This window comes from Cheilinus undulatus, linkage group 4, assembly GCF_018320785.1.
Source record: "Cheilinus undulatus linkage group 4, ASM1832078v1, whole genome shotgun sequence".
In the NCBI taxonomy this organism is placed as follows: Eukaryota; Metazoa; Chordata; class Actinopteri; order Labriformes; family Labridae; genus Cheilinus; species Cheilinus undulatus.
In genome coordinates, this window is record NC_054868.1 from 39,348,129 (window position 1) to 39,369,127 (window position 20,999).

Sequence of the window (20,999 nt, forward strand, 5' to 3'; positions counted from 1 at the left end):
TCATTTTCTTCCTTCATTTTCTCTTCTTTTTCTCGTGTCAGTGGTCCTGCTCTGTAGCCCTGCACTGACGGCTGTGTATGGCAGGACTTTGTGTGTTTATTTTCTCTGTTGGAGCAAAAAAAGGGGGAGTTTAGGGGTCTGTCTCCACTTAGCAAAGCCTTCACTCCTTCACAGGGTAGAAACCTTGGTGGTGGTTGAAGAAGGAGGAGGGGGGGTGTTGGAAATATTGATAGAGTTTACTGTAAAAGAAAGGAAGAGGGTAGAAAAATGAGGAGGTAAACAGGAAAGAAGGGAAGCAGAGTGGAGAGCGAGGGGCAAAAGGGGAGATTCTGTGTGATCTTTAGATGTACACGGAGCTCTAAAAGAAGGGGTGAGGTAGATGTTGTGAGCAAAACAGAGAGAAAAAGAGAGAGGGAGGCCAGGCAGCTGGGAGCTCCCACAGACACGCACTTCTGTCTAAGCAGCTTTCCTCTCAGGGCAGGGTCACGGCGGGTCACGGCGGGATTACACTTTTGGCAAACAAGAGGGAGCTCCTCTCTCACAAAGCTGAGCACGACTCCCCCATGACTCTCAGCAGCTGTAATAAAGCCAAGGCAGCCTGAACCTTCAAACAAAAAAGCTAACACGCTATCGATCGACAGCGGCCAACTTTGGCGAGGTGGTGTCGAAAGGTCGACATTGTGCAGACAGCTCGGGCCGGGGTGAAGGGCTATTATTGGGATGAGGGAAAACTCCAGCATTTTAGTCTTATCACAGACAAAATTCCTCACTTAGTTGACAATTTTCACCAGGCAGGAGTGGAGTTATGATTGCTCGCCAAATGAAGAAAAACAGCCCCCGTGTACAGTGTGATATTCCAATCACCAAATCCAAATGAGGTTTTTCTATCCTTTCAATCAATAGCCATCCCCTGCAGTGCCTGCGTGTCTCTTCACTTCCTAATCAACACTTCCACTCATAGGGAGGTCAGACGAGCAGGCGCACAGTGCCCCGAGCACTGCTTTGAACTTAATTAAGCAGCTTTAAACACAGCCGAAAAGATTCATTATTACACAGGCAGAGATGAGCAGCGAGATGAGAACACGGCCCTTCAACGGGAGAGATCCGGCTTCTGGTGGCTGTTGAACCCACATGGGGTCAACATGGAGGGCGCGGTGATGGAGGACTGCCTAATCCTTTAGTTTTGATAAAGATTCCTCTGAAAATGTTTGCTTTTTACAGCTAGTGCCTCACCCCGATGCATGTGGAACCCTGCAGATGAGAAAATATGCACATTAGGGTGATATAATCTGTTCAAAAAAGGCAGAATCTGAAAGAGAAAGAGGTGAAGCTGGAGGTGTTCATGTGCCTGGGAGGCTGAAAGCAGGGTGCCACCAGGGTGCTGTGAGGCAGGGCCCGTTAAAGGAGAGCTCCAGACCAAGGTGTTCTATAGCTCGGGGGCTAACGGTGATAAATGAGTCCCTTAATGTCGGCAAACACTTTATCTCTGCTTCATCTGTTTTCATTAGGCAGGGCCAACCTTTGGCTGGCCGAGAACGTGCTGTAACTTTCATTACGACGACACGGAGAGGAGAGCGAGAAAGACCTCCCATCGTTCTAATAAAAACAGCAGCACAGACACCATGACAGATCCTATTCCTTATTATTACCACGACATGCCACAGTTATAAATTAGAGAATGCTATGTCCCTCAAAGATGATCAGCACGCTTCCTTAACGCCTGTCTATCTCTTCACTGAATGATTCAGTATCCGCTCTCAGTGATCTGAAACAGCTCTTTCACCATCTAATTTTAAGATTTTCAGTCCATTTTGTCTTAGAACAGTTTTAAATGGGCAACTTGAGGACTTGAACATGATTTCAGTTTCTTAAAACTGATCCCCATGGCAGATAAACAAAGGTAGTTGTAAATTTAAAGCTGCTAATAAGGCCTGTTATTATTAATAATCATTAATACTCACTCCCTTTCAGTACATTTATATCTTGCTGTGATTGTATTTTTCTTAACCATAATCTATATTTCATTGTATCTTTTTCACATTTTAGTTGTGAAGATAAAAAAAAAAAAATACAGTTAAGTTGTTGAAGATATTTGCTTAGTTGAGTTAAAGACCCTGTTTACACCACACATTAACAGGCCCAACCAGGACTCTTTTAAGAGCTCGTCGCCCGGCCAAACTGAGCAATTTGGGAGAAACTTTGTAAGAGAGGTGACCAAGAACCCGATGGTCTCTCTGATTAATTTGCCCAGTAGCATATCACAGTTTCCCCTTTAAATGCATGCTCACGATCAAATGGAGAAAAGCTGTTAAAGAGTAGCAGCTAGCCTCTTGGCTCATGCCTAATTGGCTTCTTCTTATTATTATTGACATTTGGAAAATAAACCACAACAAGCCCGAGACAGAAATGCTGTAAATGCTGTTCTTTGACTAAGAAGCTGACAAATAAGTTCTGATTGTCAATTGTCATTGTATGGATTCACAAACTTAATGTGGACATTTAATGTTTTAATGCTTAGTTAACTCTGCAAACCTGTGTCACCAGCATCACATAATGTAAGATGATGTTAAGTCTAAGAAACTGTTAAAGGGGGATTTACCAGATAATGGTAAGAATATAAGATACATTAATAAATATTTTATATAGTCCAGTTTACAAACCAGCTCAATATTATACCAGTAGAAGTGATGGTACTGAGTCTAGGTATTTGTTCTTAATTCATTTCATTTCATTTCATTTCACAGCCTCTCATTATTTAAACATGAGGGAAAAGTTGGAAAACTTGGTCTGCAGTATAAGGATGACAAAAGTACAGCACACTACACATTATGAATTACCAAATTGTCAAGAAGACATCTGATAAAAATAAAACAAACTTTCAGGATAATTTTATGAACTGTGATGTATTGTAACTTATTTATATTTGCATTCAAGGCCACTCATAAAGGGGAAAGCTTTCTGGGGCCCATGGAGGTCAGGAAAACCATGGTCTATTGTAAAATTAAGCTGTGATAACCTTATTGTGTATTTAACCAGAATAATATCCACTCTTATCAAAGCAACAAAAAAAGACATTTTATTTATTTATCTTAAGGTACAATAAACCTTTTTCAAAATGTAAACCCTTTTCTTAAAAGAGAATTACCTTTTTATTGGTAATGTAAACTGTGTGGATGGACACATTGACTAGAGCCATTTTGAAAGTAATTTCAGACTTCATAGCTAAGCCATGATGTGTACAAACGACAGGATACTAGAGAAGGAAGTAGAAGGAAATTAAATAACTTAAAGGGAAAAATAATGTAATTGTTCCAAAGATGAAAATGGGCAAAAATGGCTTAAAAATAGCAGAATTGATGGGAATAAGTGGTAAAAAGTGGCTGAAGAGTGGCAAAAATGGGTTAAATTGGCAAAAATAGGTTAAAAGAGACAAAAATGGGATAAAGCAGCAAATATGACTTAGGGAAGGAAAAGGGTGGCAAAATAGGTGGTAAAATGGTGAAAAGCGGTTAAAAAGTGGCAAAAATTGGTTGTAGGTTGCAAAAATTGGTTATAAAAAGGGGACAAAAATGGTTAGCTAAAGTATTGAAAAGAGGTTTAAAAGAAGCTAAAAGTGGCAAAAATAGATTTAATATGAATACATGGCATGATGGGCAGAAACAGTGAAAAGGGGTTAAAAAGTGGCACAAATAAATAATTTACACATCAGAAGCCAATAATAGCTTCACACACTTTTCAGCTTGTAAATGAAGAAACTGTTAGCCAGAGCACTAGCTCCAATGCTACTGATCTGGCACACATGCATTGATATCATCGATAAAACACAGCTGGGGAGGGCCCAGCCACTGGGTTTTTCAGGGGCCCAGTCAGTTCTGTGGGCAGGCCTGAGAACATGACATTGGTGAGTTTCCAAATGTAAGTACTTGTACTTGGTCTGGAAAAGAGCTATCAGTGCATCACTAAGTTTTATATAACATAAATACAAATTAGTCTAATCTTGATCCTACAGTATTAGAGGTTGCAGGGGGTTGTGGGTGTTAATTAAAGGATTAGAGACCCTGCATATCTCACTCACTATTCATACCAACAGATGAATTGGTACTTACATTAAGTAGTTACTCTATTTCTGTTCAAGAGTTGAAACAACCTGATAGAAAGATAAGGAAACTGTTGTTATATTATACCCAAGTACCAGTGAGATGCTGTTTAGTGTGCTAAGTGATCACTTTATTAGGTATACACATTCAACTGCTAAGTAAAACAATATCTAATCAGCCAATCACATGACAACAACCAGTGCAGCTTGGCATGTAGATATGGTCAAGACAATGAGGAGCATCAGAATAGAGAGGGAATGTGATTTTAGGGACTTTGAGTTTGCCAAACAGTTTGGTTGTCTGGCAGGCTTTCATGTCTCTTATAAAAAATTCTGGCTCTAACCCTGAAATGTCAAAGCAGAAATCAATACTCATCAGACCTGGCAAGGTTGTTTTTTTTTTTTTTTTTAATCTTCCATTGTCCAATTTTGGTGAGCATACAGTCATGTGCATACATTTGAGGCATGTTGGGTGCTAAGGTGTCATCACAGGGCCGATGTGCCACAACCCAGTGCTGGAGAGAAGGGGGAGGGCAACCTGAGTCAAGCTTGACAGGTCGACACACACGTCTGTTGCTCAGCAGCCAAGGTCAAGTTCAACAGCATCTCTTTTGTCCAGGCTTTTTCACCACTGGTGATACGCCCAGAGACCACTGTTTTTTTTGGGCTCCAGGAACATCCACAGCACCACCAGGTTCTCATGGCAATCCTACTACCCACCCAGATAGTACCCCAGGTCGTGCCTACTCACTACATCTGACCAGTATGCCTCCCTAAAGATGTGGACTTGGTTCATTTTCAACAGATTATTTTCCCATGCCCCTGGTAATATGCAGGGACATCCAGGGTTGTGTCTTTCAGTTCTTACCCATGATGGTCCTTCAGGCAGCTTATGCACCACATCTACCCCTTAACCTCTCGAGACTTGAGCTTTTGTTCTGAATGCATTTTTAGTTTCTTCCACTCATTTTGGATTTGAAGGACCTGATAATTTTAGAGCTCAGCCTTGTCTTTAAGCAGGAATGGGTTTCGTCCAAAAATGATTGTCCATATACCAAAAACTTCTGAATAAATTAGAAATTTTACTTTACAAAAATTCACAAAAATCCTCGACTAAATCTCAAAGAAACGTCCTTAAAATTTCACTGAAAATGTCTTGAACATATTTCTAAAGTATCCCGTAAAAAGTACCCCACAATTTATTAAAATGTTCCCCAAATATTTAAATGAAGCTTTATCATAAAGCCTTAACATTCCAATAACAAAATTCCCAGAAATGCTACATAAATTCCAGAAAAAAATGTCAAGCAAATTTGTTATAACATTTCCAAATACAATGAAAATGATGGAAAATTCCCTGAAATTTTCATGAAAATTTCAAAGGACACCTCGTAGCTTGAATTCCCCCAAAATTATAATTACATTTTCAAAGTTTCGGTAAAAATGCCTGAAAATTTAAAACATCCCCGAAAGTCAAACAGATTTCACAGATTCCCATTAACAATGCAAATGTCAACCTCAGCAAATTCCTTCTAATTTCCTTGAAAAAAATCCTGAACATTTTGTACCAATGTTTCAGTAAAACTTTATGATAAAGTCTCAACATTCCAATAGAGTCCCAAAAATTCCATGCAAACTCCTTAAAAACTTTTAAATAAACTCCCCCAAAATTTTTTATCAAATTTTTCAAAATTTAGAAATACATTCCCCAAATTCCATGAAAATGATGGAAAATTCCTCCAAACATCCCAACAATTTCTCTGAAATTTTCATAAAAATTTTCTGAGGACATCCCCACCCAAATTCCCAAAAATGTATGATTAATTTTGATGAAATATATAAGTTTCACAGCAAATTCCTCCTCAAAAATTAAAATCAAATTTTCCAAAATTAGAAATACTTTCCCCAGATTTCCATGAAATGCTTGAAAATTCCCAAACAAATCAGCAAAAATCTACTGTTACCAAAATTCCGTGATAATATCTAAAACTTTCAAAGCAAATCCCCCTTAAAAATTCAAATCAAATCCCCCAAAATTAGGAATACTTTTCCCAAATTTTCATGCAAATATTTTCAAACTAATTCACCCAGATGTCCAAACAGAATTTCCCATATCCCATTAAAATGCCAAATAAATAAATGAAAAAAAATCCCCTGAATTTTCAAAATCAATAAACAAATCTCTACAATTTCAATGTAAAAACTTGAAAATTTCAAAGAAAATTCTCCCAATATTTTAAGCAAATTACTTGAACTTCAATAGATGTTCTGGACAGTTATCTCTAAATTTTAAATTATTACTATGCAGTAGCAATTTTGGCTCAAACATGCCTGAAAGAGATGCACAGTACTGTGGTTATTTGAGTTATTGTTGCCTGTCTATCAGCTCAAACCAGTCTGTTTTTTCACCTGTGACCTCTGCCATCAATGAGCCATTTTGGCCCAGGGACTGCCGCTCACTGACTATCTTATTTGGACCATTCTCTGTAAACTCTAGAGATGGCTGTGTGTAAAAATCCCAGTGGATCAGCAGTTTGCAAAATATTCAGACCAGCCAGTCTGGCACCAACAACCATCGCAAATTCAATAACCAACCTTTCTTCCTCATCCTGGGGCACAGGAACCATAAACTGTACCTAAATGCATTGGTTCGTGCTGATTAGAAATTTGCAGTTGAACCGGTGTACCTAATAAAGTGGTTGGTGAGTGAATGAGTGCATAATCAGAGAAAAGACAAAACAAGGTATGTAATATCTGATGTAAGCTTTACTTTCAAATCCTGTTACATTTAGATCTGGCAAGTTTGAACATAAAATAATGCCAAATAAAGAAAAACAAATACAAAACCAAAAAAAAAAAAAAAAAAAAAAAAAGTACAAATGATCTATTTACCAGTTATCGTCACAACCCTGTACAGCCTTAACAATGGAGTAATAAAAAAAAGCTTTGTACAGCACATACCAATCTTTACTGAGTGCCAAAACAGAAGATAGTTGAGCCTTTTTTCAATCTAATCATAAAACACAGCCGAACATAAAGCTAACTGATTGTAGACAGTGCAGTGTGATGCTAACTAAACGCAACAGAGGGAGTTAGTCTGAAACACAATAAGTGCTCAAGAGAGGGAGGGCCATGTCATGCATACTTTGAAGTGCTGAAGGTAGTCAAGCTTTAGAAAAAAACAAAAGGTCACTGTGCTGCATATAAATGGGCAAAAATAAACAGAATAAGTGCTTTAAGAATATTGGTTTTCCAAAGGAGAGAGCCCTGTTACCTTTTAAAACATTACACTCAAAGTAAGAGGGGACATAAAGAAGTGCAGCCATTTATGATTAATAAAAGGCAGACATTTTTAAAAAGGTGTCAAGAGTGGACGCACTCTTTTCTTCTTCTTTTTTTATCTCTTTATCTTTTTTTATGACCCTGACAATTAAGTTTGACTCATTCCCAGAAGTCTCAGGTGGTTTCCTTCCACCAAGTGGCACTAGAGTATAAAAGATAATGTAGATAGTACGAGTGAGTGAGTGTGTTGGAGGGATGCTCGTTTCACTCCAGAGACAGCATGCCAGACATGGACAAAGCAAAAGAAAAAACAAAAACAGCAGTGAGAAGGGGATAAATCGCTCCAGAGCATGACGTGACGGATTCAATCCTAACATCACATCCTGCAGTTACATTTTGGTCTTGACAATTCAGAATTTCTTTCCAATCCACATTTTTTTTTCTAACATGATTTAAGTAGAAAAATAAAAAACAAAACAATGATTCTTTGTAAGATAATGCATGAGAAAAATAGACAAATAAAAACAAGGAAAATAAAAAAAGAATCCCTTTACAAATAAGGGATTTTGGCTTACAAAAACAAGTCATGGGTAAAGCTTTTTTTCAAAATGAAACGCTTGCAGAATGCTGCCCTATCTCGCAAATATACTTCTTTTTTGAGCGATTTTACGGATAAATACATATTCTCTTAATCAAAAAGTGCAGCACTGTGCAAAATTGGCTCATCGCAATTTAGCCTGGGACCTTTAGTTCCCAGGGAGAGCTTGACCTCTACTGTCTAATTCATGCAATTTGTATTCATTTACTTTCTCTGATTTCACAGAGGCAGACCTTTCTGCGTTGCCAGAATTGCCAACACGTGAAAATGAGGGGTGTTGATTGAGTCATTTCCAACAACTGCTGTCCACTTCACATCACGGTAACTCGGTGGATCTAAGTTTGCACTTAAAAAAAAAAAATACAAGAAAATTAAAGGTTTAAGTGCTTTTGGCTTGAAGTGTAACTACATTAAGTGCAATTAAAACTCAAAAGGTTGACAGAAGGGAGGGGGAGAGTGAGAGGAGTGGGGGCAAAAAGCAGTACCATGTCTGCCGGCCTAACAGAAGCCTCCACCATCGAACACAACGCTGTACAAGTGAATGGCTTTGCTTCATCATTGCACCTACAGGAGCTTTTTTTTCCTCACTATGGGTTCTTTATGAATGTTAGTAGAAAATGTTTTATTATGATGTAAAAGGCTCAGTAAAAAAGTAAAAAAAAAGAAACAAACAAAAAGCAAAAAAGACACAGAAGGCCACCAAACACGCTAACTTTCCCGTCTTTTCCAGCACAGAAGACGCCCCTGTTCACACTTCTGTATCGCTTCATTTACATAAACAAAAATACATTCATTCAAGTCATTTTGGAACAGTTTTTTTTCTTTTTTTGTACACAAAAATTACAAAAAGCTCCAAAAAGCACCATTGAATCGGCCTGTGGTGACCCGGCGGCGGATAGCTCACTAGCTAACTCCGGAGCAAGTCACCTCCACAAAACAGTTATCTCATATATCTCTTCTAAGTATAGGTGCGTCATACATAGTTCTGCACATGAGGCTGCACTGATATCCACTTGGTCTCAGAAATACTCTCTTTATTCTCTGCTTATTCACCTGTGAGTGCAAATTCATCATTATGATTTGACTTAAAATCAAAATAAGTGTTCCTTGTCATGATTGGTCTGATTTTCTTCCCCTTTAATTTACACGGACACAGCTTATCTCCTGAAAAAAATAAAATAAAATTAGCTATGAATGACACTTATTCTGAGGCAGAGGTGATATCAGGCAGCTGCTATGCATAATATGGTTCCACCATTATACAAAAAACAACAGAAACCAAAAAAAGATGGGAAGGGGAAGGGCTACAAAACTATGTACAAGACTGATAAATAAGTAAGTGCGTGGTTTGAGGCGTTGCTTTGGAAACGTGCTGTTTTCAATGAAAAGCGCTCCGTTTCATTGGTTCTGTCCTTGTCGCACCGCTAACACTTTAGGATATCTCGGGTTTTTAGCTTTCTAATGACGTCGAAGCTAGTCGAAAACACAGAAACGGGCATGCTATCTCGATGCATAATAGCGATAGACAAAAATGCACTAAAATATAGCACTTGCAAGTTTAGTTTCGTCTTTTTCAACTTTATATCTCGTCAAACGACTAAAGAAAAATATCTATAAAACTGAGATACGTTAGTTTCCTCAGATAATGCAACTGGGTCCAGGTCATTCAGACATTTAAAAACAGAAATGAAAGGTAATACAGAGTAGTAGTTGAAGTAGTAATAATTCAATTGATAGAACTGATAAGAAAAGCAGCTTTTGATATAAATGCATTTTTAGCATGTACAGCCTTTTTCTCTTATAAATGTTTTTTTTTATTTTTTTCTAATATGTTTGTCTGCTCCAGCTTATTCTGCTGGTCTGATTGGAAAAGACGTCGCTCCCTCTGCAGTGGTCAAGTGTCATTCGCACCGCTGTCTGAGGAGTGAGGGAAACAGCGAGCTGAGGAGGAGGAGGTCAAACAGTCTTGGCCCTCTCCATCAGTCCCAGGTAGGCCAGGAAGGAGTGTTTGTGGGAGGTGGGTGAGGAGGGTGAGCGGGAGGGGGACGCTGGATTGGAGGAGACGAGGAGAGGAGATGTGGCGGGCCGCCATCTGGAGTGGAGGTGCGAGTGGAATGTGAAGCGGCTGTTGTGGGTGAACAGGGTGGTGAGGGGGATCAGGTGCGCCCGCTCGCAGTTCCTGTACTGCTCGAAGACGTGCCGGGAGGAGGGGAGGAAGAGGGAGGGGCTGCCACTGCTCGGGGCGCCGGGGTTTCTGCTGGAGTCGTTTCCGTTGGTGCTGATGAGACGGCGCAGAGGGCTGCTGGCGTCCAGCTGGGCGGACTTACCCAGAGTAAGTGACAGAGCGACGGACTGCAGCGCCTGAGACGCTGTCAGACTCATGAGGGGGCTGTTACTCCCACTCCCTCCGCTGCTTCCCCCTCCTCCGCCGAACAGGAAGTTCTCCTGGCTCTTTTGCGCTGTCGACCCCCCAGGTGACGCTCCCTGGAGTGGCAGCTCCTCCTCTCCCGCCTCCTCTTCCTCCTCCTCTTCTCCTCCTCCATCCAGCGCCCCCGCTCCTCCGCTCTGGTGTTTCTTGAGGTGGCGGCTGAAGACGAAGGGGTGTGTGGTGGTGAAAGGGCACTCTTGGCAGCTGAAAGTCTGGCGCGGCGCGTGCTTCAGCTTCTTGTGCAGGTTGAGGTTGTCCTTGCGCTTGCAGCTATAAGAGCAGCGGTCGCAGTGGAAGGGCCGCTCGCCTGTGTGCACGCGCACGTGCTCGATCAGCTTGTTGGCCGTCTTGGACAAGTAGCCACACTGCTCACACTTGTAGTGGTTGCCCAGGCGGTGCCCCCGCATGTGGGCCTCCAATGAGGCCTGGTCGGGCCACAGTCCCTGGCAGATGCGGCAGCGGTACTCCATCTTACAGTGCGTCTTAAGGTGGCACTCCATGGCCGCTGGACGATTGGTGGAGTAGATGCAGAAAGGGCACCTGGGTAATGCAACACAAAAGGGATGCAGGGAGGGAGGACGTGACACACAAAGAAGCAGTTGAAAAGGAAGTGTGCCTTAAAAACAAACATAACACACCTTGAAATTCAGAAACACAAAATGATGAAGAGGAGAAGGGCAGGTAAAGGAAAAGTGTGTATGATGGACAGGTGTGTGTGCTCATGGTGGTATGTGTGGCAGTTTAATGGTGGGAGAATCGAGGTGATCAGGTATATGTGATATGTGTATGTGGGGGAGGCAGAGGAGGAGGAGGGGGAGGAGGTGGGTGACAGGCTGAAGAAAAGATCGGAGCAGTAGGACATGAAGGGAAATGAAGGAATGGAGTGGCACTTACATTTAAATAGCACCTTTCATCTGCTCTGGGCCCCAAAGCGCTTCACAAACCCTGCAGAACAGAATCACCTCAGAAAAACCTCGAAATGGTCAAGGCCCTCTCTGCCTTTCTACACACTCCTACATATATAGAAATACACTTCACATTGCTCAAGTGTATACACGTGTGCTTGCTGGTCGAGGAAAAAAAAATCCTTTATGTGGACCTTGGGGGTCAGAAAATATAGGAAATAGAGGAGTTTATCTAAACACTGTTTATTCTTTACATCTATTAACTCATTCTTCCCTGTCAGCCTGCTTTTTCAATCAAAAATAGAATTGGTTTACATTAATTTAAGGCCTGTGTAAACCTTGAAGAACTGAAACAAGACCCACATGTGCAGACATAAACATTACAACAGAGGAAGTTCATTAAATGCAGACTTTACTGGAAAAATACCAAAGGAGCTTTTGCTCCTAAATGACTTAAATGCTAAAGAAGCTTTAAAAATACATGACACAGCTGACTGCAAACCTCCTGTTATGCTGTGTAAAGCATTAAAGAGGCTTGTTGTGTGTTTGTTAGCAGTATAATACTTGGATTCAGTGTGATGCTACTATTCTAAGACATTAGTCATATTCTAGGACATCCTATCTTCACTGATGGCTGCACAGAAATAAGATGCAGAGTACAGATCTTTGTTAATGACGAGATGAGGGCGATAATCGATAATAATGACACTCAATGGTTCTGCACATGCATAGGCTGGAATTATGAGAACAACTCAAAAACAAGTTATGAATTGTGTTGCTTGAAATGAATCAAAATGTTACTTAAAAAACATTTTCCTCCTTAAATGTTTAGGCAAATTTCATACCTTAAAACTTTTTTAAAATCCAAATTCTGTCTTCTGTCACTCTAAGCTTAATTTATGCAAACATAGATAATCATAAGCAGCCTAAACTTAGACACTAGCATTACTGATGTGTGTGGAGAATGCAGAGATCAACAGATGGGCTTTATGTCAGCCTGACAGGCCTGAAATGAGACATAAACGTGTCACAGTACAACAAAGGCTCCTGAGGGACTGGAGGATGGAGATGGAGAGGGAAACATGAGAGGAGACTGGAGATACAGTGCCTATATAAAGTATTTACCGCCTTGGGTGTTTTACCCTTTTAATGATTTTATAAATCAATCATTGTCAATATATTTGGCTTCTTTGACAAAGAAAAAAACCCTTTCATGCCAAAATGAAAACAGATTTGTAATGTAATGTAAAATATGTTATTGCACAAATATTCACCCCCTTTGAAGTGACTAATTCAACAGAGATCCAGCCAAATAGTGCTAGTAGTTCAATGGGGATCTCCTGAGTGCAGTGAAAGTGTCTCAAGTGATTGTAGTATACAGCGACCTGTGTCTGGAAGGTCCAGTCTTTGGTTCATCAGTATCCCTGGCTACAATTACACCATGAAGACAAAAAAAACCCCACTCCAAGCAATTCAGAGAAAAGTTGAGAAAAGTATAAGTCAGGGATGGACACAGCACAATTTCAAGACACTGAACATCACCCAGAGTTCAGTTTAATCCATCATCAAAAATTGAATAGCACGTATGTAAGTCTGCCAAGATCAGGTCGTCCTCACAAACTGAGTGACCGTGCAAGAAGGAAACCAGTGAAAGAGGCCACCAAGACACCTATGACTACTTTGAGTTACAAGCTTCAGCAGCTGAGATGGGAGAGACTCTGCACATAACAACTGTTTTGCCAAGGTTTTTCACCACTCAAAGTGTTATGGGAGAGTGGCAAAGAGAAAGCCACAGTTGAAGAAAACACCAAATCTTGACTAGAGTTCACCAAAAGGTATGTGGGAGACTCCATGGTCAAGTGGGGGAACGTTCTTTGGTCTGATGAGACCAAAATGGTGCTTTTTGTCCATCAGACAAGACAACATTGCACATCAACACAAACACACCATCCTCACTGTGAAGCAAGGTGGTGGTAGCATCATGCTGTGGGGATGCTTCTCAGCAGCCTACCTTTGAAGGCTTAAAAAGGTAGAGGGTAAACTGAATGTGGCAAAATTTAAGTAAATCCCAGCGAGAAATGACCTGATACATACAGCAAAAGCTACACAGAAATGGACTGAAGACAAGGTGAATGTTCTGGAGTTGTCGAGTCAAAGCCCAGACCTAAATCCAATAGAGAATTTGTGGCTTGACTTGAGAAGGACTGTTCACACCCGATCCCCGTGAAACCTTACAGTGCTTTAGCAGGTTTGCAAAGAAGAATAAAGTTACAGTGTCCAGATGTGCAAGCCTGATTGAGACCTATCCACACAGACTCAGTGCTGTGGTTGCAGCCAAAGGTCCATCTACTAAATATTGACTTGAAGGGAGTGAATATTTATGCAGCCACTTATTTTACATTATTTACTTTTGATTGGCATTACTTTGAAGTAATCTGTTTTCACTCTGACATTAAAGAGATTGTAATTTTTTGTCCAAAAAAAAAAAAAAAGCATAACATTTTTAGTAGCCATGATGGATTTAGAAAAACAATAAAAGGGTAAAACATCCAAGGGGTTGAATACTTTATATAGGCACTGTAAATCAATAGTCATATTAGAAAAACATGTTTGCCTTATAAAGATACCTTTAAATAAAGTAACTATATTGAATGTGCATGTTCTTAAGTGCTTGTTTGAGTATTTTTACATGCAGTGTTTAAAGTGTGTTATGTTTGGAAAGCTTTCATCTCCTCCACAGAATGCATGCCGTGTTATAGATCAGCATGCGCACATAAAAGCACTCTTTAGTTAAGGTATCTATTAATCTGAGTAGACTTGTGTCAATGTCCTGTCCATGCTGTTTCAAATGCAAGTCATCTGACATTTACTGCGTGTGTGCACTTACTTCTAAATGATTATCTTCTAGGAGTGTGCCAACAGATTTTATATAATACTCAGCCCAGTGTGTGTGCATGTGGGGGGAAAAATAAAAGCAGCTTTCTGGGATGCAGGTTCCATCAGATATTTTTTCTTTGGCATGGCTGTTAGCTGTGGGCAGTGGAACAACAGACCCTGAGGGGAAGCCCATTTCCATCTCCCTTACACTCTCCCTTCTGTTCATAGCAGCCACTGCAGCCCCACAGACCACTGTCTAATAAGTTAAAGCTGCCAAGAGAGGCTGTCGAGCAAAACTGCAGCTTGTATCGTCTCATTTGCTGGCTGCAGATAATGGACATTAAAGTGAGGTTAACTGATTAGGGACACACGGCTAAAATCATCTTCAAATGATCACGTGTTTGTGTTTCTGTCTTTTTAATGAAAGTTATCTTTATGTCTGATAGAACCAGATCATACAAAAAAGAACCATGATTAAATGTTCCAATCAAATGTGTCTTTTGAGTTAAGTTTGAATGATTCATCTTATTTTAAACAAGTTAAAAGAACAATATGTAAAAATTTACACTGAGATGTCTACATTAATCCAGGTCTATTCCACTCCAATGTAGTAGATCCTTCTTAGCTGTGTACTAACATAACCTCACATATTTCCAACAGCCTTCAAAGCCAGAGAACTCCTAAATCTTATAGCTATAAGGGGACGTGTCTTGTCACAGCAGCCCAGTGACAGAGCTGCCATATAAGAAAGTGAGAACTGTTGCAGGAAACTACTGTTCTCTTGCTGTATTTCATTTAAGTTTTGTGCAGCTTGCTCTTGATGGACCACGATTATCCTCTGCTACTGGCTGCGCATCTATTGCCTAAGTGCTCCCTGTAATATAACATCCAACCCCCAAATCCCCCAACCTGTTACAGCACATGCCCACTGACTAACTGAAATCCATCCAAGCCACGTAATCACAGATTATCAGCTCCACCCAGCTATGTTGTCAACTTGCTTTTTTAATTGAGGGGTCTTTTTGATAAAAACTACACTCTACCAAACAGTAAACCACTGTTTTTGTTTCATGGATGGATTTCAAATGAGGGAAAAAGTGGTGACACCTTCCAGCTTTGTTACACGCAAAGCATTCTGGGATCCCTTGCAGCACTAACCAGGAAGGCCAATGTTAAATTGTGGCCAACCCCTCTCACCACAGACATGGACTTTGAGGCCCTCTCCTCTGGCCATCAGGACCAAAATCTCCTGCCACAAGAACAGCTTCTTCCCCTCTGCTACTGGCATCATGAACAGTATCCAGCCCTCTCTACGGACTCTTATTGAACCCCAGAATCAGTAGAGAAAAATGGCATGTTTTTATGCATTATATTAATGCACACCAGATTTGATCTCCTTAAGAGAAAAAATGTGCACTTTCACCTAATCACCAATATACCTGCACATCTTTACAGTTTCTCCTTTTGTACCTTTATACAAACTTTTGTGATGTTTGCATTGTATTAGATTTTTTTAAAATTTAGCTACTATAATTTTTCTTAAACAGTCAATCAAAGTCTAGGCCCTTAATATTTTTATTAGCTTCTTATTTTTTATTTTTCTTCAATTTTATCTGTGTAAAATGTACTTGGCAATAAAACCTGACTCTGATTCTGAAAAGCTTTTCTCCCTCATTATGTGAAATTCATCCATGAAACAAGAACAGTGATTTACCATATAGTGTATACACTTTACAACCATTTCAGACTGGGTGTGTGGAGTGTCTGAGCTGCCTCATGGCTTCATTCTCATGTTGGTGTGCATGTTAAAAGTCAGGGCTTTCAGACTGTCGTATGAGTACCATGTCGCACATGCTCAGAATCTAGAGAACTTTTCCTGTGAGCCCTTTTTTGGTCAAAACAGACAAGAAAATGAGCCCAGTTTAACCTGTTTTAGCAGATATCTATGCTACATCAGTAGAATATGCTTGCAATGTGTTTTTGATTACTTCAATGAAAGCCACATGCTGAAATACACTGATCTAATAAAGTTATTTAAATTTCAGCTGTTGCTGGAGCTCTCCATTTTACATGGGTAAAGCATGTCAAAGGGAAGATAAAGACAACCTAATTTGACGTTTGGTTCATGCATTTCAAAGTAAAACCCCTAAGTTATACAACAATCAAGTCAATTGTAGGGAGATTCAGAGTAAGACTTATGAAGACAGACTAATTTGTGATTGCACAGAGACACAGCCAACAAGCAGCAAACACATGAAAGCCATAAACTTGCCGCAGTGGTCATGCTGCAAACATACACCTAATCTGACACGTGTAGTATGGGGAATTTTTTTTCACCCAATTATTTTTATTTTTTTGATAAAACATGTTCCTTAATACAATGCAAAGGTGAATAATGAAGTTTAATGGCGCTGGCCCTCACATTTCTCCTTGTAACCTTCTGTTGTTCTGGCAGTGGACTTCACATACTGCACATTTAAGCATGTAAAATAACTCAAACTTGATGTAGGCATTATACAGCTCGTCTCTAGCTGGAAACTTCTTTGTTAGATTGCACCAGCTGTAATCCGAATTGAAACACGGTAAAGATTGCACACTCCTAGAATTAATCTGTTTATACTGTATACACTAACTGTATATGTGTTTATGAGTGTTATGGATTGAGAGGTTGAGGGGTGAGGGAGGGGGAGGACGGGCGGAGTTAGGAACCTCTGTCTGTACTTGCTTTCCTTACTTGAGCCCTCCGGAGGGGACGGTGTGGCACTTCTTGTGCTCCAGCAGCTGCTCGGGCGTCTTCAGGAACTTGTGGCAGACGTCGCATTCAAACATTCGGGTGATGAGGTGGATCTGGAGGTGCCGCTCATACATGCTACGCGTCTTACACACGAAATTGCAGAAGACACACTCGAAGCCTGTAGAAAAGGAGAGGGGGAGAGGTTACCACTGAATCTGTATTTAGGATTTTAACTTTGATTAATCAGCTGCACAGTCTGACATTACTCCTTGGAATAAAGTTCAAAAGTAATACCAGAAACCAAAAACAGGAGGTCATAAAAAAAAAAATCGGTTGTAATTTTGCCCACACACAAATGAATTTTATCAAGTTACTTAGTTCTATACTACCATTACGTTGGGGCAAACATGAGTCATATACAAATACAAAATGATAAGAAAGTGACACCAAAGAATCATTTATGTTCTAAATTCGATACACATACTGATTTGGATGGCTCTGTGTTGATTTTGTCCATACTTCTTTACATTCTCGAAATTCACAGGGTAAGTAGCACTGATTAAGAATAGCAGGAAGACTGCTAAGTGTTTCATCAACTATGAACAAATCATGTCTTAAGTTATGGTATGATATCCACACATTGAAACTAGTTTAGTTGCAACATAACCTGTGTCTATGTTGCACCACAGAGATGGTCTAGAGATAGTCTACCCGCTTCTTAGTCCCCTCTGATGCATGTTATTCAGTCGTACACTACACAGGATAGTAAAGGCATGACTTAGTCTGGCCTTTCTTTGCTGCCAATTGGCTTCAACTTGTTGCCTTTATACTTGGTTGAGTAAGAATATGGGCCAATCAGAGGCAGAGTTGGTTGGGTCATACTTTATGGTTCTCTAGGATATCTAGTAATGCGAACAGAGCTGGTGGCACTGTTTTCTATTGAAGATTAACTTTATTGTTTTACAAAGAGCGAAACTCATCTTGGGCTTCTCGCTCATGCTGCAGCCATTCAAAAGACAACATTTTGCATTACACTGAACTTAAAAACATTGAGTATTAGTAAATATCAGCTTGCTTTTGTTATCATAATTTCATATTGATGCTTACTACTTACAGTCAGAGAGCAGAAGTTGAGTGTCAGTATGCAAATACCAAGGTCTATTTTTAGGTGAGCTAAATATTCAAATATCTATAACACAGGCTCTTCATCCTTTGATGGATGGTCACTAAAAACATGAAGCACAAGAGTTCTGCAGAACTTATTACATCACTGGTGACATCAAAACTAACCAAAATATTGTTGCAGATAGGATGTTTTTACCTCATTTGACATATTAGTTGAGGTTTTTATGCAGTGTTTGTTACAGTGCTGCCACTTATGTTAGATTGTGTCTTAACATATTAAAGACCAACTTTTAATTACTATTAAGCAACCATTGTTAATTTTGACAGCTATTTCTTTTCTCTTGATAAGGGAGAGTGGCAAAGAGAAAGCCCTTGTTGAAGAAAACTCACCAAATCTTGACTAGAGTTCACCGAAAGGTATGTGGGACTCCATGGTCAAGTGGGGGAACGTTCTTTGGTCTGAGGAGACCAAAATGGTCCTTTTTGTCCATCAGACAAGTAGCCAACATTGCACATCGACACAAACACACCATCCTCACTGTGAAGCAAGGTGGTGGCAGCATCATGCTGTGGGGATGCTTCTCAGCAGCCTGCCTTTGAAGGCTTAGAAAGGTAGAGGGTAAACTGAATGTGGCAAAATTTAAGTAAATCCCAGCGAGAAATGACCTGATGCATACAGCAAAAGCTACACAGATATGGAGCAGCAGAACTTGATAAGAGAAATACTTATCAAGTTCTAAGGCCTTTTAAATGACAAAGTTTATTTGGTTGCCATGATTTCCCAGAGTTCCTTGCCTTTGTCTGACTTGTCCTCAGTTCCTGATCCCGAGTGGCTCCCAGAGCTGGACTGGCTGCCTGCGGAGGAGGGCGGGGCGAGCAGACCCCTGAGTTCTTCGTTACCGTGGGGGAGGTCTCCGCCTTCCGAGCTGTTGAGTGAGTCACTGAGGGCCGAGAGGGACGAAGAGGTGCTCTTGGTCTCGCTGAGAGGACTCCTTGAGTTCAGACCTGAAAGACAGCGAGAAAATCTTTATTTTAGTGAATAATATAGAGATTGTGGAAAATATGCACCAGCTTAGAACATTAATAGAAAACCTGCATGAGAAATAACCAGCTTTTAAGGACCCCTCCCTTATACACTATATTGCCAAAAGTATTCACTCTCTCATCCAAATAATTGAAATCAGCTGTACCAATCACTTCCATGGCCACAGGTGTATAAAATCAAGCACCTAGGCATGCAGACTGTTTCTACAAACATCTGTGAAAGAATGGGTCACTCTCAGGAGCTCAGTGAATTCCAGCATCATACTGTGATAGGATGCCACCTGTGCAACAAGTCCAGTGGTGAAATTCCCTCGCTCCTAAATATTCCACAGTCAACTGTCAGTGGTATTATCACAAAGTGGAAGTGATTGGGAATGACAGTGACTCAGCCACGAGGTGGTAGGCCACGTAAAATGATGGAGCGGGGTCAGCAGATGCTGAGGCGCATAGTGTGCAGAGGTCGCCAACTTTGTGCAGAATCAATCGCTACAGACCTCCAAACTTCATGTGGCCTTCAGATTAGCTCAAAAATAGTGCGTAGAGAGCTTCATGGAATGGGTTTCCATGGCCGACCAGCTGCATCCAAGCCATACATCACCAAGTGCAATGCAAATCGTCGGATCCAGTGGTGTAAAGCATGGCGCCACTGGACTCTAGAGCAGTGGAGATGCATTCTCTGGAGTGGCGAATCGCACTTCTCCCATCTGGCAATCTGACGGACGAATCTGGGTTTGGTGGTTGCCAGGAGAACGGTATTTGTCTGACTGCACTGTGCCAAGTGTAAAGTTTGGTGGAGGGGGGATTATGGTGTGGGGTTGTTTTTCAGGAGCTAGGCTTGGTCCCTTAGTTCCAGTGAAAGGAACTCTGAATGCTTCAGCATACCAAGAGATTTTGAACAATTCCATGCTCCAAACTTTGTGGGAACAGTTTGGGGATGGCCCCTTCCTGTTCCGACATGACTTTGCACCAGTGCACAAAGCAAGGTCCATAAAGACATGGATGAGAGAGTTTGGTGTGGATGGACTTGACTGGCCTACACAGAGTCCTGACCTCAACCCGATAGAACAACTTTGGGATGAATTAGAGCGGAGACTGAGAGCCAGGCCTTCTCCTCCAACATCAATGTGTGACCTCAAAAATGTGCTTCTGGAAGAATGGTCAAAAATTCCCATAAAAACACTCCTAAACCTTGTGGAAAGCCTTCCCAGAAGAGCTGAAGCTGTTATAGCTGCAAGGGGTGGGCCGACGTAATATTAAACCCTATGGATTAAGAATGGGATGTCCCTTAAGTTCATATGCGAGTCAAGGCAGGTGAGTGAATACTTTTGGCAATATAGTGTATGTACGCACATACACGCACACAGACATACACACAAAGAGAACAGAAGCAGCCCAGTGCTTTGGCTGAGGCCCTGCTGCCAGTCAAATCAAGACGCAGTGTGCTTTTATTGATCCCCTTCTCTAAGTCGGCAATTCACTGGGAAGAGAGAGGGAATTAAGAAGGGGAGGGGGGTGAGAGGGAGGGCTGTGGAGCGTGGGTCATGGCCGAAGGAGCTAAGATGGCGGGAGCATCTCAGGGCACAGCTCAACAAAGGGCATTCACTCAGGAGGGAGTGAAAAGGAGGGAGAAAAGGCTGCACGGATCCTCAAATGGTTGACCTATCTTTTCCTACTTTAATATACACGAAGCAAAAACAGATTCTTATACATACAGGAATGTGCGCATGCATTGCAAACACAAAAATATACTCAAAGATAGATGATGAGATTAATTGCCTTCAATCAAATGTAAATAAGCCAGGGTCACTCACAGCACAGCTGCAGCAGCGTGCTGAATGCAGTATTAAGGGAGCTTTTGTGCAGCTCCTGTCTGTAGTATTTAACGTACACTTGCCTTCTATTACAATATC

At 40.9% G+C, this 20,999-nt stretch overlaps 1 protein-coding gene across 1 annotated transcript in view; it reads right to left on the bottom strand.

Annotated features, from left to right (window-relative positions):
- Positions 1–6,861: 6,861 nt before the first annotated feature.
- Positions 6,862–20,999, bottom strand: part of znf827 (zinc finger protein 827) — a 131,568-nt gene continuing 117,430 nt past the window's right edge. The window contains exons 12-14 of the mRNA XM_041784605.1: positions 18,841–19,050; positions 16,921–17,098; positions 6,862–10,944 (exon numbers count right to left, since the gene is read on the bottom strand). Coding sequence (XP_041640539.1) covers positions 9,933–10,944; positions 16,921–17,098; positions 18,841–19,050 — 1,400 coding nt within the window. The 3' untranslated portion in view covers positions 6,862–9,932. The remainder of the gene's footprint in view (positions 10,945–16,920; positions 17,099–18,840; positions 19,051–20,999) is intronic.